The 26,619-nt window shown below is 33.9% G+C and overlaps 1 protein-coding gene across 4 annotated transcripts in view; it reads left to right on the top strand.

Annotated features, from left to right (window-relative positions):
- NEDD4 (NEDD4 E3 ubiquitin protein ligase) overlaps nucleotides 1-25,891 on the top strand; it is a 55,224-nt gene extending 29,333 nt beyond the window's left edge. For 3 of the 4 annotated variants that reach the window (XM_067003829.1, XM_067003828.1, XM_048060129.2), the window contains 24 exons: nucleotides 2,806-2,856; nucleotides 5,514-5,575; nucleotides 6,349-6,451; nucleotides 7,315-7,484; nucleotides 8,022-8,139; nucleotides 8,276-8,443; nucleotides 10,286-10,351; nucleotides 10,986-11,105; nucleotides 11,535-11,741; nucleotides 12,896-12,973; nucleotides 13,235-13,289; nucleotides 13,380-13,438; nucleotides 14,239-14,304; nucleotides 16,072-16,301; nucleotides 16,921-17,042; nucleotides 17,135-17,205; nucleotides 18,819-18,914; nucleotides 20,004-20,077; nucleotides 20,216-20,276; nucleotides 20,845-20,904; nucleotides 21,011-21,118; nucleotides 21,704-21,800; nucleotides 24,942-25,014; nucleotides 25,091-25,891. In XM_067003829.1, coding sequence (XP_066859930.1) covers nucleotides 2,806-2,856; nucleotides 5,514-5,575; nucleotides 6,349-6,451; nucleotides 7,315-7,484; nucleotides 8,022-8,139; nucleotides 8,276-8,443; nucleotides 10,286-10,351; nucleotides 10,986-11,105; nucleotides 11,535-11,741; nucleotides 12,896-12,973; nucleotides 13,235-13,289; nucleotides 13,380-13,438; nucleotides 14,239-14,304; nucleotides 16,072-16,301; nucleotides 16,921-17,042; nucleotides 17,135-17,205; nucleotides 18,819-18,914; nucleotides 20,004-20,077; nucleotides 20,216-20,276; nucleotides 20,845-20,904; nucleotides 21,011-21,118; nucleotides 21,704-21,800; nucleotides 24,942-25,014; nucleotides 25,091-25,193 — 2,418 coding nt within the window. In that variant the 3' untranslated portion in view covers nucleotides 25,194-25,891. Of the gene's footprint in view, nucleotides 1-2,805; nucleotides 2,857-5,513; nucleotides 5,576-6,348; nucleotides 6,452-7,314; nucleotides 7,485-8,021; nucleotides 8,140-8,275; nucleotides 8,444-10,285; nucleotides 10,352-10,985; nucleotides 11,106-11,534; nucleotides 11,742-12,895; nucleotides 12,974-13,234; nucleotides 13,290-13,379; nucleotides 13,439-14,238; nucleotides 14,305-16,071; nucleotides 16,302-16,920; nucleotides 17,043-17,134; nucleotides 17,206-18,818; nucleotides 18,915-20,003; nucleotides 20,078-20,215; nucleotides 20,277-20,844; nucleotides 20,905-21,010; nucleotides 21,119-21,703; nucleotides 21,801-23,022; nucleotides 23,146-24,941; nucleotides 25,015-25,090 lie in introns of all 4 variants that reach the window. The other variant, XR_010834223.1, reaches the window with a different exon arrangement.
- Nucleotides 25,892-26,619: the final 728 nt, after the last annotated feature.

The raw sequence follows: 26,619 nt of genomic DNA on the forward strand, positions 1-26,619 counted from the left end.
AAAAAGCTCAATTCTCTTGATTTAGAGTTCAAGATAGCTAAATAATACAGTCAGGGCAGGCAGCATGAAAAGAAAAATACCTGAAGTTGCTAGTGTAGCTTGGGAAAGTTTGTTTTTATTTTCAGTGTTTTTTTTTTCGTTCTCATCAAGCTTGTAACTAACATTGATGTTTGAGTGTTTAAGCAAGAAGAATGTTGGTTTTATAAGGGATCTATTGAGTTCTTGTTTTCTTAAGCAGCGATAGTCTGGATCGCTGTTTGTTTTTTCAGTTTGAATTGATACTTTATATTCTGTATAATAAAAGCTGTGTATTTTCTCCTTTTCCCATACAGCTGTAGATTTGTGTGTGAAGACCAACTTCATGTACAACTACTTGTCTGTTTGTTCAGGAAAAGAGTGGGAATATGCTTCATGCACTAATACCAAGAAAAACTTAATCACAAAAGTTGGTAGAGAAAATATTATTTCAACACCATGGTCCTATACAAAAGCTGTTTCACATGGCACTGTGATGAGTCCAACAATTAAGGAAGGCATTAAATTCAGATAACTGCTCAAACCTGATAAATTATGATAATGTTCTAAGTATTGCTCTTTAATGTGTGACCCAGTATGATGACACTGGGACACTCAGATAATCACATGGGGTAGCAGTTTAAAATCTGTTTGTATCCAGTTTATGATAGGAAACAGGAAAAAAAATCCAGCATCTTAAATGCTAAGGCTTATTAGGTGTATATATATATAAAATAGATGGGAATGAGTTTTGGACTTCAGGTGTGTATGGATTACTTTTTCAGTGCTTTTACTCTTTGAACGCTCACTTTGGCATTGCATTAGAGTTCTTCAAATGTATTGTATATAGCAGCTGTCTGTCCTTGCGTGTTTTTAATAACTTTCTATAGACTAAACCACTGAATCAGTAAAATGAAAGGCCTCTTTGTTAATGTAATATATCATTAATAGAGGTTTATGCACTTATGGTTTGGCAAGCGGAAAGTTTGAGTTCTCTGGCTGTCAAGAAGTTAAAAGTTGACAAGAACAACTGGCCCACTTGTCTTTCCTAAAGAAACTGGGATGCCTGCTCTCACAAAACAGATCCAAACAGTTTCAACTCCATTGACATTTAATTGTTAATGTGTGTGATGTCTGTTTCAAAGCTTCTTTGGCACTTCTTTGAAGGCAGTTAGTCAGCTCGTCATAGCAAGGCACTCTGCTTCAGAGCATTCCTGCTATCTGATCTATGCATTAGTAGTTTGGAGGTCAACAAAAATCTCCACTGGTGGATTTTACTCGCTGGCTGGAGGAGAAAGTACTGTTAAAGGTTGGTTATCAAGGCCAGCTCTACTAAAAATAGCAGGAGAGACAGCAGAATAATAAAGTGAATAACAGGAGCCTGTACTAAAATAATGCTGGTAACAAACACAATGTTCTGCGGTTTTCTCAAATGCCGCAGACTTTTGTCCCACATTCCAGTAATTTATTTGAGCGGCTTGTTCCACTTGAGGAGTGCCAAGAACTTTACAAATACTAAGTCTTTTAACGTGTCTAAGGTATGTGCTGTGCCATTTTAAAAAGAACCTCATAGGCAGAAATGATAGCTATATTTTTCCAGAAGCTTGTGGTCTGTAATAATACAGAAAATTTTCCTTTACTAGGTCAGGGAAGCTTCAGACTCTTCTGGTATGAAAACCTGTTGTAGCTTTCTATACCCAACCAGTTTGTGAACTGAAAAGCTATTTACTTCTGCTTTGTGTTTGGTTGTCCTCCCTCCTCTCCCCCCCAGTCTGAATATGAGACATACATAACCTTAAGTTAAATTTATAGTGCGTATCTGTAGATTTCTGGCATGCATGATATGTATGATAAGCTCTGCAGTCCAGTTGCATATTGTGCTTTTTGGGAGGTATAAAAATTAAAGCTTTAAGTTAGCATTGTCAATAAACTCATACAGGTATGAGGCACTGTTTCTACACATACACGTACAATTTAAAGATGAAATAGGCAAACCTGGGACAACAGACCTAAAGAAAAGAGGTACTAGAATTATTAAGGGAGAAACACCTATATACTTTAAAGTCAGATGTTCAAATGGAGAATGCGGTCAATGGGACAAAAAGATTGGGTAAAATTGGATGATAGTTTTAGTGTCTTGAAACCTAAAAATACAGTCATACTCAGAAAAAGGTGAAATGTACAGCTTTGTCCTGAGGCAAAGGAAATAGATTTCAATGAGTTGCTGAAACCAGGAATGGAAAGCTATGGAAGAAGACCATCAAAATCCTTGGGTGATGAGTTTGAATAAAAGCTTATGGTACAGCAACAAATTTAGGAGGAAAGTCTGTAAATAATTGTATTGTTCTGTGAGAAATGCTTAGTTGTTTAAGTATATAACAAGACAGTTATTTTACTTGAAATAGCTAGTGGAAGTGCCTTTACATTTTGCCCTTTAAAACGATGTTTCTGTTAGAGATGCTGAGGATCTCAGTCCTAACTCTGAACAACTCTTCCTCCGTTTCATTAGCACTAGTCCATATGATCTAAATAAACAAATAAAATCCAAGTCCCCACCCCCAGCTTTGTCAAACTTCATTTATTTTGAGAACGACAAAACTGTCCAAGACTCTGAGTGTTGATTCAATAAGAGTTTGTTCTACACAGAAAAAGTGTTCTTGTCTATGCTTCAAGAGTGTCTTGAAATTCTTAAAAAACATTGCTATATTATCAGGGGTTTGAAACAGTATTTTTAAATACTTCACAACTTTAAGGTTTTTGTGCTTTTTCTTTGTGTTTCATTTTCCCTAGACTCGAGATGATTTTCTTGGGCAAGTGGATATTCCTCTTTATCAGTTACCGGTTTGTATTTATTTTTTGATTTTTTTTTTTTGTTTTAAGACTGTGAAAAAGTGATTTTGTAAACAACTGTTTTAGTTATCTAAGAAAGTAAACCTTACTCATGATATAAGTGTTTGAATTCTCCTGTTCTGGCTGTTTACAGCTGATATTTACCAAAAAGATGTAGTTTACCTTGTATTTAGATAAGGATTTCTGCTGCTATGAGTTAAAAATGCTTTTAGTTTTTTCAAGAATAAAAATAAAAGGTTTTAAACTGTCTCAAAGCCAAGAAGAGGTTATAATTAGTAAACATTGCTTAAAGTATTTTGTTTAAAGTATTTTTGTTGCCTAAAATGCTAAGCAAAATTACTTCTAATATTCCTTATTCCCATAAACAAATACACAAGAGAGTAAGTGGGGAAATAGAGCTTGTTACAGTTTTTTTTAGTTTTCTTTTTGCATTCCTTTTGCAAAGCACATTGTTAATTTGCAAGGAAGATCACCAAGAACTCTGAAATAAGTAAGACTTTTCATTTTCTTTTGAGGTTTCAAAACATTAGAGAGTACTAGCAGTTTTATCAACAGCTGATGTAAAGACAGGAAAACAACTGTGGCAAAAAAAAAAAAAAAAAACACTTTCCAAGAGCAATTTTCTCCTTTCGTTCTGGTAAGAGCCTTCTTAGGAGTAGTAAAAGATCTGTCCTGCTACCTGGTGTAACTGGGGTGGGAGATCACACAAACCCCTCTCCCTCAGGGCAGGTAGTTTGGAGAGACTGATGGTAATGCCCCTCTGGACAAGACTGTCTGCTTTCCCTTCCCACTAAGAAGCTGGACAGCAGTATCACAGACTTTTGGGAATATCAGTGCATTATCATTTTTTTTTTAAAGCAAAAACTAATTTACAGAGTCTCACTTAAATATTTTCATGTCTGTTTTCTTATCTTAAAAGTCAACTTCTCCCTGTCTACTCTTTGTTTTCATCTTCCTGGTTCTTAATTACTTGGTTTTGCTATTTAGATCTAATGTCCTTTATTGGCCCAAGCATAAGGTGATTTTATTTTACTTGAAACAGTCTTTCATTTACGTATTAACTAAATATATCTTGGATAAATGAAATTATTGGATAAATGAAATTATCAGATAAATAAAATCAGTCTGTTATAAACTCTTCATTGCATGTGGTTTTGATTCCCATTTCATTTCCCTTGATACTTACTATGCAAATGCAACTGTTCATAACTAAAAAGAGCTGGTAGTCAGGGACATGCTAAAAGGATAACTCATTTCTATGGTAAGATAGTGAAGAGGAATTAATATTTCCAAAACCAAACTCTATTAATTCAAGATTAATCTAGTATTGAATCCAAGGCAACTCTCCTTTTTGACAAGTCATAAAAGTAATTACAAAACTTAGATTAAGAAGACAATGTTTTTTCTGTTTTCTCATCTGATGTAGTTCCACATTATTTTAGTGTGTTCTGTTTGGCAGGAGAAAAAAAAGGACAGCTTAGTTCCATTTTAATTTCAGAGAAGAATTTATCTTAGTATTAATAAGAGATTACACTGAAAAAGTCTGTAATGCAAGGTGGCATTTTTCTGAGGTTCAATGTAATAGTTATTCAGTAAAAATAAGGTTAAATTTCCATTTCATAACATCTTTCATGACAAAGACACAGGCCTTTTCCAAATAAAATTCTAAAATCTCTAATTTAATAATGGCTAACCTTAGATTCTGGAATATTTTGCCGCTTTCCAATCAAATATTGACACACATTAGACATTCTTTGAAAATACCATTATGAAATTAGTTCAGCCTTCAAGAATTCCTTCATCTAACATTTTTCCTTAAGTCCTACAAATATAGCAAGTGCAGTTTTTTCCTCTTATTATGCAGTACTTTTTGAAAGGGTTAAAATGTATTAACTAACAAGAGTCTAGAGTTATACCCCAGAATTCACAAACAGCTGAAATAGCAAAATCCATTTTGATTCAAGAAAAGAGATTTCCAAATGTTCCACAATACACAGTGTTGTAAAAAAAAAAAAAAAATCAAATGTTTTTGTAAGAATTTTAGAACAGCAGCTGGATTATAAATATTTATGTTAACCAGAAAAATAAATATCTTTTTTGTTAATGGTCATTCATGTATATTTCTCTACTTTGACCTGGGACATATATTTTTAAAATTGTCTGTTTACCACTGTGCTTCTTTCTGTTGAGCAACTTCACTTTCATGAATTAGAACAGAGATGTTCTCAGAGTGGATTTTTTGTGATTTTTTTTTTCTTCCGAATCCTAAAGCTTTTCATACCTGTTCTGTATAAACATACTTGAAAATACTGAGGTAGGAAAAATAATTATGGTGGATCTTTTAAATATGAAAACTGAGAAAGTATTTACTGATTTCAAGCTAAACAGTTATTTTTTCTTGTGCTTTAGAAACTAAAAAATTCTAAATGCTTCAGTGGCTAGAAACATTGGAAGGTAATTTTTTCTTGAACTGGGGAATAATCTTTATTCCGAAGACTAAAGCTGATGATTGCCAGAACTTTAACTGAACCAATAATTTAAATTTAAAAGCTTACATAGCCTTTAAGGAAGTCATTAAAAACTTCTGATAATTTTCCTAAACAAGCTTTTGATACAGATTTTTCTTGAAAAAACTTCTCTTATTCCAGACAGAAAATCCAAGTATGGAGAGACCATATACATTTAGGGATTTTGTTCTTCATCCAAGAAGGTTAGTAAATACCACCTCGAAATTCTTACTTTCATATGTAAATGATGCTATTGTATAAGTTCTTGTATGTACATAAATATTGTCTAGGTTTTCATGCTTTCATTAATGAAATTTAAAAATCAATGGAGCAAGATATTTGTGATTCTACTAAAAAGTATTTGTTTAGATCCTCTTTCAGCTTGAAATTATTTCCTGCTTCCCTTTAAAAGCAGTCTCTCTTTGCCTGTTTCATATACAGTTTCATGTGACCTTAATTAAATAACAAAGCTTAAATTGAAAAGCTTCTCACATTTAAGAAGTCCTGTGATTTGAAAACAAAGAATTTTTAAATGATATGTAATGCTTCGATGTTAGGTGTTGCACATTTCATATTTGTTTTTAAAAAATATATTCTTAACCTTAAATCTGAGGAATTCATAGCAATTTTTGTTAGAAAAAAATTATAAAATGCTTGTCAACATTTTTCAGATACTGCTTTCCAATTCAGAAATAAGATCAGAAGATACGGGAATCTGTAGATCTTTGTCAGCCACATTGTTAGCAGAAATAGTAATTTTGAAGTATTCTGCATTTTTTAATTTTATTTTGGATGTATTTTGAAGCCTTGAAAATTCGGTACCATTACAGAACTTTATTAAGAAAAACTATAAAAAGTCAACTTTGTGCTGAGAAACTTCAGAATAATCCTCCAGCTGTGTTTTCTTTAGCTATTTTATTCCTAGGTAACAACTTCACAAGTGCACAGTAAGAATATTTTTTTTTCTCTCCTGCAGCCATAAGTCAAGAGTTAAAGGCCACCTTAGATTAAAAATGACTTACTTACCTAAAAGCAATGGATCTGAAGAAGAAACTACAGAACAGGCTGAAGAATTGGAGGTGGGAAAAGATGTATTTATTGCTGAGAAACTTGACAAATGGTTGGTCTTCAGACAGTAAGAGTAGTTACCATAAAAATGAATGTTAGAAATCACTAAGCTGTAAACAGTATTTTATAAACAAACCAGTTAAATCCTATTGCCTGTATCTTGCTCTGTCTGCATAAAATAGGTTTTCTGACTGCAGCTTTTCTAAATAAAGGAGTGGTTTGTCAGTGTATCTAAAAAGGAAAACACATTAGACTTCTGATTCTGTTCTGATACTGCGTTGCCATATTTCCATGTAACTTTTCTTATTTTAGAATTAATGGCAGTATCAATGCCCAGTATTTTTACTGCTGTTTAACATTATTTAAGTGTAGCCGGCCAGACACTGACATCTTGTTTGTTTTAGAATTTCACCTTTCTCCAATTTATAGGCATACTTCTGATCTTAACTGTTTTGCTTTGGAATCTTTAGTAAGCACATCCAGTTTAGATCAGTAGATCTCTTTTCAAGACCTTAAATTACTCTAATTAGCATAATCACTTCTGCTGTTACAAAATGTTATGCTCACCTGACTAGTATGTTGCAGCATATGTATGAAACTATTTAAAAACAAAACACTATTCCATGAATCCTGTTTATTTTCCTGAACTGGAATAAGCATCTCTTAATGCTAATGTGTTTAAGGAATTTGATTTTTAAGAATGACATCTGCATGCATCACCTGTTCTCTCATTTCTCGAGAAATATACACAATAAAACTAAGAGCCTAAGATACAGTAGGACTTCACCTTAAGAAGGTGGTGACTTAATAAATTGGAATACTTTTTTCAACGTTGTCAATATTAATTAAAAGTTGTTAATATTGTATCTCTTAGCCTGGGTGGATTATATTGGACCAACCAGATGCTGCTAACCAGCCACAACAGCAGCAGCAGGAATCTCCTCCACTGCCTTCAGGCTGGGAAGAAAGGCAAGACATCCTTGGCAGGACCTATTATGTCAATCATGAATTCAGGAGAACACAGTGGAAAAGACCAACTGCTCAGTAAGTCTTTTGTCCTGAAAATTCAAGCCTTATATTAATATTCAGTCTACACTGAAAGCAAGGGGAACTGGAAAATATATAACTTGAAAATTAGTAGAGACCTTTTGACATTGTAATCTTCAAGCCGATGTGTAATGGTCATTGACTAGTGGTCAATTTAACTGCACAGCACCCTTCCTGCTCTCTGGAAGTTGATATTCAAATTGAAACTGGTCACAATTGTAAGAAATAATTACAGTAATGGAAAGAACTTCTTTTTTTCCTTCCAGATTTTGTCCCTTAGCATATGAATTACAAAAACAATACCTGAAATGCTATCTGGCTCTTTAGTTTTACTTACGCTTCCTATCAACATGAATACTTTTCTTTAAACAGATTACATTAATCTGTATAGCTCGTGACTGCTTCTCTTTTTTCCTCCAAAATGACTATAATGTATGTTTTTGTTGTCGAAAGGTGAAGTGACTATGTATGCTGATGCATATATATATATATACACATACATACATATATATATATTTATTTTTTTTTCAATAGGGACAATGTAGCTGTTGCAGATATCGGTAACATGCAGTTGGAAGCCCAGCATGTATTCACTCATCGGCGACAGATATCAGAGGATACTGAAAATCTAGACAACAGAGATTCCCCTGAGGTAAAAACAAATATTTCTAAATATTTCTGAAATGCAGGTAGGTTTTTAACTTTAGTCAAAAAACTTGTTTTAAATATCAGTAACTTACACCTACTTTTAAAAATGTTCTTTTTTTTTCCTTGTTTTCTATTTAAAGAGCTGGGAAATTATAACTGAAGATGAGGCAACAATGTATAGCAATGAGAACCCTCAAATACCTCTCCCACAGAATAATTGTGATATACAGACTCATCTTGCAGAAGAGTTGAATACCAGACTTAATACCTCTGGAAGTTCGGCTACTGGCCAGTCAACAGCCTACATGGTAAATTATTTTTCTTGTTGTTCATGTAGAAATGTTTAGAATATTTTACACAATGTGTGACTACTGCTAGAAGTAGATGCATGAATACTTTGTATTAATTAATATATGCTTAATTTTATCACAGATTTTGAGAAATTAAGAATAATTTTATGATAGAAGGCCATTTAAGCAACCATTTCATTGTTTACCACTTTACTTAGAGGGTACAGGAATTTCTGCCTGAAACCAAAACAGACTTGTCAGCTATTTTTCAGCTTCTAAATCTACCTCTTATTCGAGTATTATGCTGGGTTGATTACTGCTGAGAAGCACAGATAAAGAAAGCTGTCTATGATTATCTTGATATCTAGGGGAATAGTTCTGTACTGTTAACTTCTTCCACTAGGACAAGTTTAAAAATAACTAATTTTTCATTGTGAATATTGGGATAAGGTTTTATGACTGGGCTGAGTAAACCTGATGACTACATAGCAGTGAAAAGGAGACCTCGCTCTTAGAGTTCTACAACCTTTGCTCCAACTGTGAAACCTCTCTGACCTCACAGTGAGTCCATTCGAGTGGCTAAACCAGCAGAAAACACTTATTTTTCTCTCCAACTCTGTTTTTTGCTGTTTTAGCAAGCTGGAACAGCACCCTAGGTTGTCTAACAAATGCTATAGCAGCAAAGGCAAAGTAGCAGGAGGATACGGCAAGGAGTGAGACTTGTCTTTTTGGTGGCAGTAAGCAATTAAATAAGCTCAGCTGTCTTGTGAAACTTGAACCTCACAAACGGCCTTGTAAACTGATATATATAAATACATGACTTAAGAAAACCATTGTCCATTGAGGAAAGCCTACAGAGGTGACCCAGACCATCTTAATATGTAAGATCTTGCTATTTAAATGAAATCATCAGTTTTTGTGATGCTCAGATTGCCATTCCAAGTATGAATTGAAGGTAATTTTTTTTTTTGTGAGATTGTGCAAAGGCATCTCCAGTGTTTCTGGAAATAGCAAAATGAGAGCGACAAGACTTGATGTACTCAGAATCCTATGGAAAATGTTACTTCAGCTTGCTTGGTGGGTAGCTTAAGCACAGGAAGAAGCAGATGTTCAAGTTATATGCAACAGCCAATTAGAAATGACAGTCTTGCATCCCCTCACCTTCACCACCTTCCCCACTCCCCAAAAAAAAAGAAATAAAAAAACCATACTTTTTCTTTGAAATATCCTAAAAGGGTACATTGATAGGGAATAAACCTTTAAGTAATTTTGGAACTTCTGGAGCAAGATGAAGTACAGCTGCTTAAGATGAACTACAGTTGCAGGTGAAGTACAGTTGCAGATGAGATCTAAAAAATGCCTCTAGGCAAAAAAGCATGTGCCTATGCAAACTATAGGAATTGAATCACCTTTCATGGAAAGCGGGTATCTCAGACTCTCATATCTTACTATTGATTTAATTTGCTCTCTGTAAAGTTGTGTTGGCTCTGATGTATCATAGGCTTTAGTCTACTACAAGATAATGCACTAAGTTCTATATTGTAAATTCAATTGTAATAAAACTGGTTGCAAGTAACTAATGTTTTAAATGCCAAAATGGCTATTGTTTTCAGAAGTTTCACAAACCTTTTTAAAAAAATTTCTTTGAAGTTACAATAGACACTGTGAACTTAGTATTTCTAGTAATGTTATATTAGTTTACAAAATGTTATATTAAATAGATTTTTCAAAACAAATCAGACACTTTGTTGAAGATGAAAACTATAATAATTTTAAGTGTGATATTCCTTGTTGACTGTTTGCTGTTATCCTTAAAGTTATAATAACACCTAATATGTCATTTCTCTCCCCTACTTCAAGAACCATTCTGGCAGAAGAGGTAGTCTGCAAACATACAGAGTTGAAGAGCAACCTGCACATCCAGTGGTATGTCACTGTCCAAAAAACACAGGCTTGTGTAGCACAGAAGTTGGAGGATGTGAAACTTTTTTTTAGCTAAAAAAAAGTTAGCTATGTATAATGTCCTTCTGGTAGCTGTTCTGAATAAATTGCAATTATGAGAGTCTAGCAAGATTGTAGTTCATTGGTAAAGCTTCCTTCTTCCAACTTCATGCTTTCAGTTTAACATTAGTTTAGTGCATGAATTGAGCTTGCAGAAGGAAGTCATCCTCCCATGACATTTTGTTTTTAAAATTGCTTGCTTTATAATAAAAGCTGTATCACCATCCTTATATTATGTTTGCATGGTGACACTGCAAACTTGCAATGAGTTCATAGCCAGAAGTACTGGGCTGGATCAGCCATGCCTAAACCACGAATCCTTTTAATCCTTTTAGATGAGGAGCTTGAATTAAAAATAAATGAGTAAAATGATTCGGTCACTTCATACTTCAGTAAGTATTTAAGTACTTCTGTTCCATTTTATCCAATTGATAGTAAATCATAAGCCTACTGTTGTTGTCTTTTTGTTGTTGTTGTTTAATTCAGTAGAGGAAAGCCTTTTCATAGTCAGTTTCATAGTTTTTGTAACTGTTGTTCTTCTGTTATCATTAATATTTAGTTACTGCCTACTTCGTCTGGATTACCCCCAGGCTGGGAAGAAAGACAAGATGAAAAAGGGAGGTCATACTATATAGACCACAATTCTAGAACTACTACTTGGATAAAACCAGTTGTACAGGTACTTTATGTTTTCTAATTTTTAATGTTTTCACTCATGCAACCTTTTAAACACCTGACATAGGAGAAGTAAAATTTAGAGATCTCTTTGAAATAAAATATTTGAAAGGCATAAAATGATAAAGCGCCACATAAAATATCTGAGGGAATGCAACTAGAGCTAGGGACAGTAATACTTACAGCAAGTCACTCTACAAATAATGTACCAGGAAAGCCTTTTAGAGTGTGATAGCTGTTGGAGAAGCCTGAAAAACTTTACCTTTGGTAGCATAGTCTGTGGTTGTTAGTTAATGTTGTTGATAAACAAATCTGTGTACTGTCTGGCATTTGCTTTATGCAACTGCTTTCATGAGTCAAGAAACACTGGTACCTTAACAGAAAAAATACATTGCTCTTAAACGGCTTATGGTTTTTTGTCTTTTGTCCATAGATTGCTGTGGAAGCAGGTCAGTTGTCAACTGCACAAAGTACTTCTATAGCAAGACAAACACAAGCAACATCAAGTGATTTACCACAACAGTCTTCTAATCAGCAGCCTGAAATGGAGCAAGGTTTTCTCCCTAAAGGCTGGGAAGTTCGACATGCACCCAATGGGAGACCATTCTTTATTGACCACAATACCAAAACTACAACATGGGTAATGGAAAACTATTTTCATGGACCGAAATTCTAGTTCCTTTCAATTCAAAGTTTTGCTACTTTCAGCAAGATTGTGTGGATTTCTTCAGTGTCAAGATTTCATTGGTGGCATCTTTCCTTCTTTTTTTTTTTTTTTTTTTAAAAAAAAGACTACAAATGTGAATATGATTTGTTGTCAGCAAAGATGGTGTTGTGATGCTGACATTTCACATTCAGGCTAAATAGCTGTGTTGTCTCTGTTAAGGAGCGTATGTGACAAAAATGCAAAGTCATTTAACATACTTTTCATGAGTAGAACATCATGAATTTTACAGACTGTATTATCACTTGAAAGTTTACCTTGGAAGGAGGAAAACGTGTATGGGAATGAGTTTTGCAGATGTAATGCATCTCGCTAAATGACATTTCCATCATAGCTGTCGAACTGTGATAGCTTATATGCAGTGTTCATAGAAATCAGATTTGTAAACGTATCTTCCAGTAAGAAATCCATTACCTTGAGCCTGTCGCACACAGTATAGCACACAATGCAAATTTCTGTGAATTCTTGAAGCAGGTCAGGTGCAGCTGCAATATGGATGAGGGTGTTGTACAGCTATGGTTCCACGGAGTGGCGCTGCATACCACTAGTCAATGCTATTAGATTGTCTTAAGCATTTGAAAAGTAGGTCAGTATTACTGTTGGATGAAAGGGAAATATAAAGAAATACATGAAACTGATTCAAAGTGAATGTTACTTTTTTCAGGATTATGGAAAGACATCACTTAATACAAATATTTTTCCTCCCACCCCCCAAAACACAAATCACAAAATGAAAAAAAAAACAACAAACGAACCATAAAAGCACAAAATGTCCCAGAAACACTTTGGAAAGATGAATTTTCTCAATTACACAAAAACTGAGTTGAGTGAGGGAGTTTTTAATATTTAGAAAAGTGAGAGAATTTGAATAAATTCGAGTAAAAGATTATGATTGTAAAGTACTAGAAGGCTGAGAATCCCCAAGGAATCGCCTAGCTGTAGAATATGCAACGATTATCTTGTTGGTACTAGGCATATTCTTTACATTAATATTAACAAGGAGGAAAACAAAATTAAAACAACACAAACCTCAAACCAGTTTTAACATGCTTGTTATTTTGCTTTCAAAGGAAGATCCAAGACTGAAAATTCCTGCTCATCTGAGGAGAAAAACTTCTTTAGATCCAGTAGATCTAGGGCCATTACCAGTAAGTAAACCATTTTACTTGTTTTGCAGGTATAACAATTTAGTTTAAACTAGCACTATCAAAATTTGTACATGAAAAAATGCAGCCTGCTTTTTTCATTAAAAAAAACAACAACAACAACAACAAAAGAACTAAATTTTGAATTCCAGTGTTGAGAATAGATGTGTGGGACAGGGGGAATCCACGAAACTGCAGATCACCTTGGGTTCTATGCAAACTGTATGGTTAGAAATTTATATTAAAAGTGTCTCCTTTTTATAGCCAGGTTGGGAAGAGAGAACTCACACAGATGGAAGAGTATTCTTCATAAACCACAGTATGTACAATGTACTGTTCTCCTACCACTCATAATTTTATTAGTTAATGTTATCTAAATTAGTGTAACAAATTATGAAATGCCTTGCAGATACAAAGAAAACACAATGGGAGGATCCTCGACTGCAGAATGTGGCAATAACTGGACCAGTAAGTTCTGTTTGTGTAGCTTCAATCATACTCTTGAAAACTGTGTAATAGAATCCAAACAAACTCTCATCATTTATCAGGTACCCTGGTCTAGAAGACAAAACTTGCACGGTATTTGAACAAGGCATTTTTATTTCTTGAAAGACTGTTCAAAAGGCTTTCTGTGGAAGTGGTCTTTAAATGCCAGAAATAAAAATCATTTCAACAAGAAAATGGCTTTAAAAGGAATGAAACTAATTTCCAAAGGAAAAATAATTATCTAGCCTTGATACTTAATCTGAAGTGCAAAATTACCAGGATTAATTGCAAAGATGGTACACATTATAATTATAGATGGGTTTTAGTGTTCAACTGATATCTGTGTTTATTAATAGCCCACATATGTAAACAACCTTCTCTGTCCGTGGAAAATAGAGGTGTTTGTAGCCAGGTTTCTCATGATACAGCAAGGAAAGATTGTGTGTTATATAAGTCACCAGACATTTAGGCATTTTGATCTGGGCAAATCAATGATTTTAATAAGTTACATCAGTTAATAGTGAAGTACAGAATAAAATCTGTGGAACTGATAGAACAAATGTTTTGATCAAAGCAGTACTTTTCATTTCAGATGTTTTGAGTTGTCCATAGATTGATACATTGAAAATACCCTTCATACTTAGTAAAAATATGTATTCTTGTTTTCTCATAACTTAAACATATTTTGTATGTTTTACAAATATAGACTGGTTTCTTACATTAATTGTTAGAGTATCTAAAGCAGTTTTTCAGTTTTTTTCTTCACTTTTTTTTTTCCGAAGGCTGTGCCTTACTCCAGAGATTATAAGCGGAAATATGAGTTCTTCAGAAAGAAATTGAAGAAACAGGTTAGTAATCAGCAGCAGTCTAGCAGCAGGTTAATAAATGTGTGCCCCTAAACATAGGAAAGCTTAGGTTACAGTAAAAATAAATTGTATTTCTCTAACCTGCTTAGAGAATGTTAGGACTTTCTGATTGCAAATACACTTATGAAGCAACAACTTGATTACAATTAGTGTTTAATCTAACAGGTTTTTAACTATGGAGCCATGAGACTGAAAGCAATCTAATTGAAAAGCAGAAATTTTAAAAGGTTAAAAAGTTAGCCTAGAAGTAGCCTGTCAGCAGAAAAATTGGGAAATCACTGATACAGCATATAATAGTTTTGGAAGTCAAAATATGGAAATAGAAATTCTCTAAATAGATTTTAAACTGTCCAGATAGAAATCTGATCAGGCTAGATGACTAATAAATTGTTAGAGCCTTAAAATCGTAAATTTATAAATCTCATTTGCAAGTTCTTCTTAAACTGGCAGTGACAAGTATATTTATAACACTTAGCATCTGGATATCCAGATAACAATACATCTCTGCACAATTGCCATTCAATTCAGTATCCTTGGGTGTTATTTTATATATTGTATTTTTTTTATATTTATATAATATTATAGATATTATATAATTTTGTATTTATGTAAAATAATAGCCTTTGAGTTTAGACCTGTATTTCACCTCTTAACTACCAAATTTGTCTCTAGCCTTTCTGAAACATATGCATTTTGAGCTGACTTGTAAATTGTATGTAATTACATACACATCTAATTTTTTTGTGTTCATAGTTAAAACAAGCTTACCATCTATTCAAATGTTATTACCCTAATCTGAGAAGTGATAGACAGCTTGTGCCTACAATATAATTGTAGCAATTTAAGAAATACATGTGTAGATTGTAAACCGTACATTACGATTGCCTTTTAAGCATTCACAACTATCTAAATGGTAATTAAAGTAATAGGTTGGTTTAAATTGAGATTGACTTATTGAATACTATTTTAATCAGTTACATTTAGGTTTAGAAATTAATTTTACTATTCTCTGAAGTTCTTTTCTGAAACACTGATTTGCAACTCAAAATAAGATGTTTGTACTCTTTTGCTTTCTGACATAATGAAAAAGACCTGTGTATTTCAGCCACTTTGTAAATTTGATATATAGTATTGTACAGTATTTTGCAGTTTAGAAAATGTCAATGCACTCTAATCACCCCAAATTAATTATTTTTTGTTTGCATCTTGGACCAAGCTAGTTTTGGATATAAACAAGCATTAGATTTAAAGGCAGCATTCCATTTTTTTCCCCCTAATTTGGGCAATTCTGCATTTAGAAATCCATTATTTCCATGCAACATATGACTAGTTCTTTGAAATCTGAAATATATTGAGTTTCATTGCATCATTGTCATCTGGCAAAATGGGTTGAAACTTTCTTCCATTTTTATGAATTTCTGAATTTTGCCTAAAGTAATTGCTGAAGTAAACTGGCTGAAAACAGGTGAAATCAAGAATATATTCTGTTCTCATGTAATGATTTAATACTTCAGCAAAGTTTTATCCCAGGTTTATAGGGGACTTGCTCTGAAAGCGCAGCAGCAACTTATGAGCTCCTTGGATATTTCTTTGTTTAAACGTTTTCATATATGAAAGTAAATAGAAACCTTGTGGCTTGTTCCTGTGACTTCAAATTCTAAGTAGGTTGATTTTTCTTTTAATATTGTAGGAATACTTTTTTGTCCTATCATTCTGTTTTCTTATTTCTTTTTGTTTCTTATTTTTTAGAGTGATATTCCAAACAGATTTGAAATGAAAATTCATCGCACAACAATCCTTGAGGATTCTTATAGAAGAATTATAGCTGTAAAGAGAGCAGATTTCCTTAAAGCAAGACTCTGGATTGAATTTGATGGTGAAAAAGGTTTAGACTATGGAGGAGTGGCCAGGGAATGGTTCTTCCTTCTCTCTAAGGAAATGTTTAATCCTTATTATGGATTGTTTGAATATTCAGCTACGTAAGTAATGCAGGTCCAGAAGACTTGAATTAAGTTAAGGAGATCGATTCTTTTTCTCCTGTGTACTTTGAGAATTGAATTACTTTTTTTTTTCTCCTTTCTTCTCCCTCCTAAACCATGTGAGGGTTTAGTTGATAATAACTGAAATACTCTGTAACTAGTTCTTAGCTTGCCAGAAGAATATTATGGAAACAATATCAGTATTTTTTTCAGCAGTAAGCCATGTCATCTTTACATAGACAAAGGTACACCTGCAACCATCCAGTACTTACAGTACAAAGAGCCAATATTTAATAGATAATGCTGAGAATATTATTCTAACTCCGTTAAAATTAATCGGAGTTAAGCACTTCTCTTTGATGTATCTCTAACTTTCAAAGGTAGTTTGTGGTGTTTAAAAACTGTTACTTCTGCTAAGCTAATAGAATCTTCCATTGAGTATTAGTTAATTATTAGGTTAGTGATTTCCTAATCCAAATACTTTTTTTTCTTTAACTTCGTGAAAAGTTATATCTGATTTAATTAATGATATCTTTCAGATCTTCTGATGTGGGACCATTCTAATAGTACAAAAAATTGTGTTTTTGTTTCTCTTTCCTGCTGCTTCCCTCAACTTCAGAGATAACTATACTCTGCAGATCAACCCAAACTCTGGACTCTGCAATGAAGATCATCTCTCATATTTCAAGTTTATAGGTCGAGTAGCTGGAATGGCTGTTTACCACGGCAAACTTTTGGATGGTTAGTATTTATTTTATATAATATGATGTTTAATATTGTGCACATATTGAATTTTGTTACATACTGTTCAATTTATTTGTTCTTCTTTAAAGCCTTTTTTATTCGTCCTTTTTACAAGATGATGCTACAAAAACCAATAACACTTCATGATATGGAGTCTGTGGTATGTAATTTACCTCTCTCATATGTTATGTTACATGTTAGGTTTTCATGTTAAGTTTTTCCTATATAACATTAATGACATTGTGAAGGTTGAAAGTGTACAATTCAAGGAAATTTTAGGATACAGCCTTAATAAAACTAAGTTGCATAGGAATTAAAACATTCAATGCAAAAAACAGACAGACCTAAACTCTGTTCTGTCAGTTATGCTGTATTGAAAACTTGATGCTAAACTTTTTATGATGTTTCTAAACATATTTTTGACAGTAAGATTCTTAGAATTAAATATAAATACTAACATCTCTGGGATCCCTGTGCCACTGTGTTTTTTAAATTAGTTTGTGTATTTTGATTATTAAACAGAAACATATTACTTAAACTTCCAGAGGTTGAAAATATTTATTAGTAATTCAGTATACTATTTTCAGAGGAAACAGCCTTTTGCTAAGTTTTGTTTGTTTGTTTCCCTGATAATGGTTCTTACCTGGAGCAGCTGTGGCAGAGTGATTTTTCTATTAAATCTCTTTAATCTGTTACTTCAATTTGAGCAGTTACTTTCTGGTAAAGGAAACAAGTATTTATTTGTTCCATTCTTTGTTCCTGATGCTTACAGTAACTGTGCTTTTAAGAAGCGCAAGTTATTGTGTTTTAATAACTAACCAACTAAGTATATTTCTCAACAATTCCTGAGGTTGAGACATTAATGATTAAATATAATCATTGTCAAACTGACAGCACTCCTCTCATACTTAAATTTGAGCAGCCTTTTTCAGAATTACTAGCTTGTGCATCCAGTTTGAATCCGGATGGAATTTCTTTTTATTTGGCCGTTGTTCTTTGATGAGCTAGCTGTACTGTAGCAGGAATGCCTACATCAGAGCTGTAGAAGACGTGAGCTCAAATATGTGTAAAATAAATACCCAGGTACCAGCTAGGCATTACATCAGTTTGTAAACCTCATAGGCCTCTTCAAAGGCCTATGCTGGAACACCATTCGTACTAGTGCCACCTTTTGGCACCAAAGTAGTTAGACTGGCATAGTTATTTTAAAACTAAACCTGACACCAAACACTGAAAGGTTTCCCATCATTGTCCTGTACATCTGTGCTTCTTGAAACAGAAGCTTTTCCTAATGCAAAAGACCAGACCCCATGTAGTACCGTATCTGGAAAGGGAATGTTATGTTCTAGTTTGTCATGTCCCCATGAGAATATTGACGATAGTAAATGAAAGAAACAGGAGAAAATCTGATCTATAGTTTATGCTTGGAAAATGTTTGTCATATATAAAATGCAATTAAATATGTTCTTATTTCACATTTTTTCCCCAAATTTTAAGCTATACACTATTCTGTTGAGGATTCATTGCTAGAAGCTTTCCAATATATCTGCTTTTCAAGGTCCTTGAAACATAATTCTTCTCCCTTCAGTAGGGAAGTATTTGTTGTTGGCTTTGACAGTTAAATATAATGAAATCACTATTGCACTTGGTCTGCAAAAGACGAGAAGTTTTTTAATCCAGTTGGTATTAGTTCAAGAAACACTGATTTTTGCTGTGTCTACTTCAGATAAATCTTCTGTATTAATTCATTAAACTTGCAATTTTCTCTTTTAGGATAGTGAATATTACAATTCTCTGAGATGGATTCTTGAAAATGATCCAGCAGAGCTGGACCTTAGATTTATAGTTGATGAAGAACTTTTTGGACAGGTTAGTATGCTTATGTTAAGCAGAATAGACAAATGAAACAAAACATTTGACCTGTGAAATTAGCTGATTTAATCTTTATGGTATTAAGAACACCTTAAAAAAAATATCCATCATTCAGTCATGTTGGTTTGTTTACTCAGCTTCTTCCTTTAGCTGGCACATACTCATTCAGTGCTTTGTTAGTCTGGCAGTGACGTGACTTGGGAATAAGCACAGCCTTAAAAACAATTGCTTATGCTTTTTTCTTAATACTTGCGTTGAAATGTAGCTAGCTGTTGCTGTGAATGCAACTAAGACTAAAATATCCATATACCCATTACTTAACCTAGGGGATAGATTGTTCTTGCATGATTCACTGAAAGTATGTGCCCTTTTGGAAATGACTGGAGTTGTAAATTTCCCTCAGAGGTAATAATAGTGTGGGTGGGGTTTTTTGTTTGTTTGTTTTAAGCTGTACAAGATAACTATGGAATAAACCAGTTTAGTGTTATGTAGAATGTTGTCTGAGATGCAGGTCGCATAGAAATACCATAGGTATTTCCAACTTACAGGTGCCAGTGAGATTTAAGTAGGATAATAAGCCTTTGCGGTCTTGTATAACTAAAGTAGATCCTAAGTAGGAGCATGAAAAAGTGCATTTGTAATAAATAGGAAAATCAGGTATTTGTCTACTGAGGTGCTGGTGGTATGAATCATTAAGTAACTGATATGCATATAGATTCACTTATTTACTGGAGCAATGGCTGGAACTGTTCTGTAAGTGTTTTTCCTGGAAATTTGGAAAAAAGGCCTGGTAATTGGATGTGCAGTTAGTGAAGCCAGCACTACTGAAAACCTGTGTACAAATTTAAGAGCAGCTCCAATCACTGGAGCAGGTCTAAGAAAATCAGCATCGCCACACTGTAGTCTGGTGTCCCTGAATAATACATTAGGAAAAAAAAATCCATTTATTCAAGCGACCTGTGAAACAGGTTCTGTTTCTCATAGATTTCAAATTCTGTATTCAAAGTTACCTAAATTACCTAATATTAATGCATGAATTGTTATGTATGTATCTCATAAAAGGCTAATTCTATGTACCAAATTTAGACCCATCAACATGAACTGAAAAGTGGTGGATCAGAAATAGTTGTCACCAACAAGAACAAGAGAGACTATATTCAGTAAGTAGTGGTCACTGTGCAATATATCTTCCTGGATAGCCCCTCTGATAATTGGGGTTATGTGTTGGCTATAGTAACAAAATCAAGTTGTTTTGTGTATAAATTGTTTTTATTTAAAATGTTCAATTTTTTTTACAGTCTTGTAATACAGTGGAGATTTGTGAGCAGAGTACAGAAACAAATGGCAGCCTTTAAAGAGGTATAATTTTAAATACAAAAGACATTTTTAGAATTTGTTGCATGTAATCTTAAGAAAAATTTGTTAGAATGACATCGTAAAGACCCACGGATAGCTTTGTTACAGGTATAAAAAAGGCAGTGGCACTTTTTGAATTTTCTCAGTCTTAAGTAATTTTGATAAATGTTTACTGAATTGTTTAATTCATATTGAAAAGTTGGCTTATTACTCAATCCTGGCTGACAGCTTTAGCAGTAGTGCAAATTATTTAATGAATTCTGAAAAAATAAAAATGAGATCAGACTAATAGGATTAAACTAGTTGGCTTATCCATATTTGTATAAGTAATGTTACATATATGACTTTCAAAGTTGTATGTTCACCATTGAGTGGAGCACAGTAAAGAAATGTGAAATATGTCAGAATTAAGTGTACTGTAATCACACAGGGGATTGCTGGTGTCCAAAGATCTGTATTTGATAAACATAAGCCTAGACTCTATTTACTATAACTAAAATATAATTCTTAGTAAACGGAGCTGCTTAAATATTGTTAACTTGATTTTAAAAACTTCCTTCACCTTTTTTAGGGCTTTTTTGAACTAATACCTCAGGATCTGATTAAAATTTTTGATGAAAATGAGCTGGAGGTAAGTATATCATGGAAAGGAAAACAAATATGCTGGAAGTTAATGTTACTGACTTACACTTTCCTTGGTTTGATTGTTTTTGTTTTTTTTTTTCCTATTTATGTAGTTGTTAATGTGTGGACTGGGAGATGTGGATGTGGCTGATTGGAAACTACATACAAAATACAAAAATGGCTACAGCGTAAACCATCAAGTAATACAATGGTTCTGGAAGGTATCATGAAATTCTTTTTTTTTTTTTATTTTAACAAGAAAACCTGTTCAAAAGCTGCTGCTTTTCAGCTTTCAGCTATGTTAGGTTATCATGTGATTCACCAGTAGTTAGGTAAATATTTGTACACTAAAACTCCTGAGAAAGTTGGTAAGAAAACCATACATGAGATGCACAGTAAGAATATAATAAGCTACTGATAACTTACCTTTTCCAAAAAAAAAAAAAAAAGTCTGGGGTTGAATATTTTTGTGTAGTTTTCTGTGGCATTGCTATACTAAGGAGGCATTAAAGTCTTCTGTTTGATAAAACAGGAATTTGGCTGCTAGTTCATAACATCAAGAAACTTAAAATATAGAGACAGAATCTTCAAGGGAAGTATTTTACAGCTTGCAAAATGAGCAACCGTGTTCTCATTAGTGCCATTAAAAATTGACTTAATGGCTTTTAGCAATAGGCAAAGAAGTAGACGACATCATTATATATATACATATATTCTTATATATATGTAAAATAAAGAAAAAATCTTCTATGTAAAATCATAATTTAAACCTCAACTAAATCTTTAATTTTAATTATCGTACATAGGCAGTCTTAATGATGGACTCTGAAAAGAGAATAAGATTACTGCAATTTGTTACTGGCACATCACGTGTACCTATGAATGGGTTTGCTGAGCTGTATGGTGAGTACATATGATTGTGTTCACAGTTAATTAACAAAACATGATACTGAAGTTTTCACAATATTTGTCATTAAACATTTCTTTTTTGATTTCTGCTTTAAAATGAATGTATTCTGATACGTATAAGAAGAAAAGTTAGCAAAGACTCACTTAGATCACACACACATTTCCCATGTGTTAGAAATACTTCATTTTAATTCTCTTCTTCAGAGTTTTTAAATGTATAGGACTTTTCCAATGAATCTAGATTTTGAAGGTCTAAAGAGCTGCAAAAATCCCTGTTTAACACTTTATTCAGCTTGAAGAAGATTCTGTTGCATAAGGTGCAAAGACGCTGGCATCAGCAGTTAACTGCAGATTCTTGAGTTCCCTAACTGCTTTTACCTGCCCACAAGCTGCACTTAGATAGAATTGTTTGTAAGGATATACTGTGAATTGGACTACTGAAATGACATGGGTTAAACATAAAGCCAAAGGAGAAGTAGCGAACCTACCATAGGGAGGGTGGAACAAGCAGATGGCCGTGGGGAGTAGACTTTAATAGCAAAGCCAGAAAGCCCACTGTGGTAAGACTGTGGGCAAGCAGATAGGACAGCCCACAAAGGGTGGGGATGTTTTTGCTTCTGGGAAATCTGTTTTCAACTGCCATCAGCTACTATGTTTTCTGCTAGACTACTTTATTAAGGCTAAAATGTGAATGCAAATGAGTGAACATTGAATAAACATTTCCTTCTTTGTAAACGAGACAGTGATTTATGAAACAGCAGAATTATGAACAAATACCAGCCGTTATTTCACCTTCCCCATTTCACCCTGTCATCATTTTCGTCTTAAATACTTGGTTTACCTTTTTTTCCATTCCATCAGTGAATGACTTGTGAGTTCCGATAAGAAGGACAGTTTCTGCAGCAGACTTGAGACGTGTCTGCTGTTGCACCTGATCTATGGTACTGCTGGAGCTGCAGTACGTGTTTATCACAATGGAACTTGATCAAAATTCTGCTGCCTCTGGGATTTTTTTTATTTATCTAAAAATACTGCCAGAGGTGAAATTAAGGAATGATATATGGAAAGAAACTGTTGAAGCTCTTAGCTCCCTGCTGCCCAGGGATTGCGATATCCTTAGGCAGTCTTCTGGCATTTCTCTAGTTCTGTTCACTCCTGATGAAAAATTCAATGAGCAGTTGTCTTGCATAGTGCTTTTTGTTTCTTTCTTTTACAGTTATTTCTGCTTTACTGTGTTCAGCATGCCATCCTCACAAAACCCCAGTATTGAGCACAATCACATTTCCAGTACCTGCTTGTATTTGAAGAACTGTAGGTGGTTCTTCAGCGCTCCGTGTTGGTACGTGGCTTTTTGCTGCTGCCGGGCTGCCACTTTGGTTCCTGCTCCCCACGTCTGGGCTGCGTTTCTTGGGGCTTGCTTCCTAGCGGCACATCTCCCTCTTGTGGTCAAGCGAGGGATTTCTGCTCATAAAAAAGGAGTGCTAATCGACCGAAATTTGAGAACTGGGGAACAAAACAGATGGGGCTTTCTTGTTTGTATTTCTTGTCTTTGCCCCCGTTCTGCCTTGTCAGCCATTAGTTTATTAGTTGGACAGCTAAAATACAGGCTTACTCCCACGTAGCTGTTAAAAGGGAGTTTCATCTTCGTCTTGCATAGTAGAATGCATTGCCAGGTATAAAGCTGTTTCTCTGCTTCATCCTTCTTCTGGGCTTGCTTTCTAGTTGCCTTTTCTAACCAGCCCTTTGTGCTGAACAACCATGGAGCTGGAAGTATTCCCACAACTACTCATCTGTCCGTCCCACTCGATATTTTAGGATGAAGTGCTCAGTGTCTGCTCTCATCTGTCAAATTCTTTCACTAAACTTGTGCATAGTGTAGTTTCTGCGCACTGTTTGCTATTTCCTGCCTTTTTGTGTATGCTAATAGTAGTGGGAGGATTTTCTCCTCTTCTTGTTTTATTTTCACTTTGGGGATGTATCGTCTGGTGTTTTTTTTTTTTAATGTGTTGGCTAATATCTTCCAAATCTACTTCTGCAACTTTGTGTGCAGTCGTATTATTTGTTAATGGTATACTGTGCATATTTGTTATTAGCATTATCATTTAATTTTATTATGAATATGTATACACTTGTTTTTTCATTTCTCCATAAAACCACAAAGGAAATCTTTTTGAACTGCCAATTGTAACTTGTATAGTCAAAAAAATTTTTGGAGGAGTCATGAAAAAAGGAAAGGTGACTATCAGAATTCTACAACCAAAATAATTTTGTAGGTGTTGTGTAGAGTACCTTTAGCCGTATACATCAGCTGTCATTACTACTACTCATCTGAAACATATTTCACATTTTTCATTTTAGAGGCAGAGAGCTGCTCCTTCTTCGGAGCTTCCTATTTGTATTGGTGGTCTCCTTGTAGAATAGCACCCAACATCAGAGATCATCTCCTGTTCTCTGACAAAGCAGTGATTTTGTATTACACAGTCTTTTTTGAGACACACAAATGCTCTCAACGTCTTAAGGAAGTGGTTACAAAATACCCTTTGTATTCACTTGGGGCTGGTTGATAGATTCAAGAAACTTTCAGTTATGACATGCTGTAAGACAGTTGCTGAAGACACAGGTGTAGCAGGAGCTGCAGCTGCTAGCCACAAGTTCTCTCAGGTGCTTATCTACATCTCTGGAGTTACATGTATGGTCACTGCATTTCAGAAAGTTCTCAGTTACTTGGCTCTGTTGTTGCCTAGGTAAAGGTAGATAGTGAATAATTTCTGCCAGGTTTTAAAGCTTGGCACTTTGTGATAAACATGTCTAAATTTTTACATGAAAAAAAAATTATAAAAATTTATTTATAGAACTTCTGTATAAAATTTTCAATGCTAGATACTATACATATGCTTTTAGCTCTTAGACTTTGAAGTTTAAGGTGTAAAAGTCTCTTGAAAATAAGATGTAGCAAGAAATAATTAAAAGTATCAGTAAATTGGGATTGATGACCACTGTATACGCTGTATTTGATTCATACAGGTAGCTCCTGTACTAAAGTCAGAATTGGATGACAAAAGAACAATATATTTCATAATTTGAATTTCTAATGATTAAGAAATTAGGTGAGAATTGAAGTATTCTTCCCTGCAGGTTCAAATGGACCACAATTGTTTACAGTTGAACAGTGGGGTACCCCGGAAAAACTGCCAAGAGCTCATACCTGGTGAGTATTTAGTTTAGGTAAACTATGTCCTTAAGTTAGTGATAAAAATATTTAAGAGTTTTCTTCTGTTTTTCAGCTTTAATCGCTTGGATTTGCCTCCTTACGACTCCTTTGAAGATTTATGGGATAAACTTCTTCTAGCGATTGAAAATACTCAGGGTTTTGATGGGGTTGATTAAGCCACAGACAAAAATTTTATCGGTCCAGTGCTGCAACTTCATTTCAAGGGTTTACAAACAGATTTGAATTTTCCAGGGACTACCGTTGTATTTAGCCACATGGATATTAAATCTTCATAATATCACTTGTAAAATAAGTATTAAAAAATTCACTAACTTTCGAAAATGCATATTGCCATTTCCACAGTTTTGTGTACTTTGCTGATAACTACAATATATACATTGGATGGGCCAGTACCAAGTAAGTCAAAAACTAAAGTGTTTTTAAGCAGTTGCCTCTTACAGTATTTGACAGACTGTCCTGCAGTAAACTACTGAAGTAAAACTGTGAAGAAATCTTTGCAGAGGTTGTAAATTTGAATTGCTGCTTTAAGAGAAACAACTGAAATTATTAATCAGTTAAAAATACACACACACACTTTGTGTACTGCAATATCATCATCTGTGCTGCTTCAGGCTGTTTGCTACAGATCTGTCCAAAGCACCTTATAATTCAGCATATTAGGTAAAACATTGTAAAGCATTTATTTGCATCATCAGCCATCAGTTTGCAGAACATTGACTTGCTTACACATTTTTTTAAAAATGTGTTTCTATCTTGCTGTTGTTAAAACTGTAACAAAATCAGGAATTTTTATAAGACACACGCAGCATAAGTCTGATTTGTAATGAGAAATTATATCCTTTTTTTGTCTGAATTTGTATACTGTCATTGATTTATTGAGTGTTCATCACTTTTTTTGGATAAATTTGTAGTTCAGTGATGGATGTTTTCAATTCAGCCTTTTTGCAACAAACTAATCTTAAAGCAAAATTTTTATGAGTATCACAGAGTATTAGTTACTGGTAGTTAGAGGCCTTTATTATCCATTCTTGCAGTATTGCACTACATAACAATAAAGAACATGTTTACAGGGTTTTCTGGGCCAAGTTCAGCAGTCTGATATGTGCAAACTTCTCAGAACTGTACAGCGGTTATGCACATGTAACCAGGGGCAGAATTTGGTTCTGTAATATGTTTACAGGTTATGCTAGTTTCTATAGCTACGTTTTTATATTTTTTCTCCACTGTTAGTCTAGAAACCAAACTTGTTAATACAGTATAACCAAAGTCATAACCAACAATGTGCAATTTATTGTAGATCAATTTGTCATATAAATATCAGTTTGATTTCTTTTGTAAATGTAATTTTTTGTATTAATTTTAACTTTTTTTTTGAGCAAGTGCTGGTTAAAATGAATTGCCAACTTGGTTCTAAAAGAAAAAAATTATATACCTGTCTTGCTCTAGTTTGAACATTTTGTTACCAATATGATCTGAGGATATGACAGTATCTAGCTTTGGCCAGCAAATTTCTGTTTAGTCACAGTCTTTACAAATATGCAAGAAGGACGTGTAGCACATCTCTATTAAAAAATATGTAAA

This window comes from Anser cygnoides, chromosome 11, assembly GCF_040182565.1.
Source record: "Anser cygnoides isolate HZ-2024a breed goose chromosome 11, Taihu_goose_T2T_genome, whole genome shotgun sequence".
Taxonomy (NCBI): domain Eukaryota; kingdom Metazoa; phylum Chordata; class Aves; order Anseriformes; family Anatidae; genus Anser; species Anser cygnoides.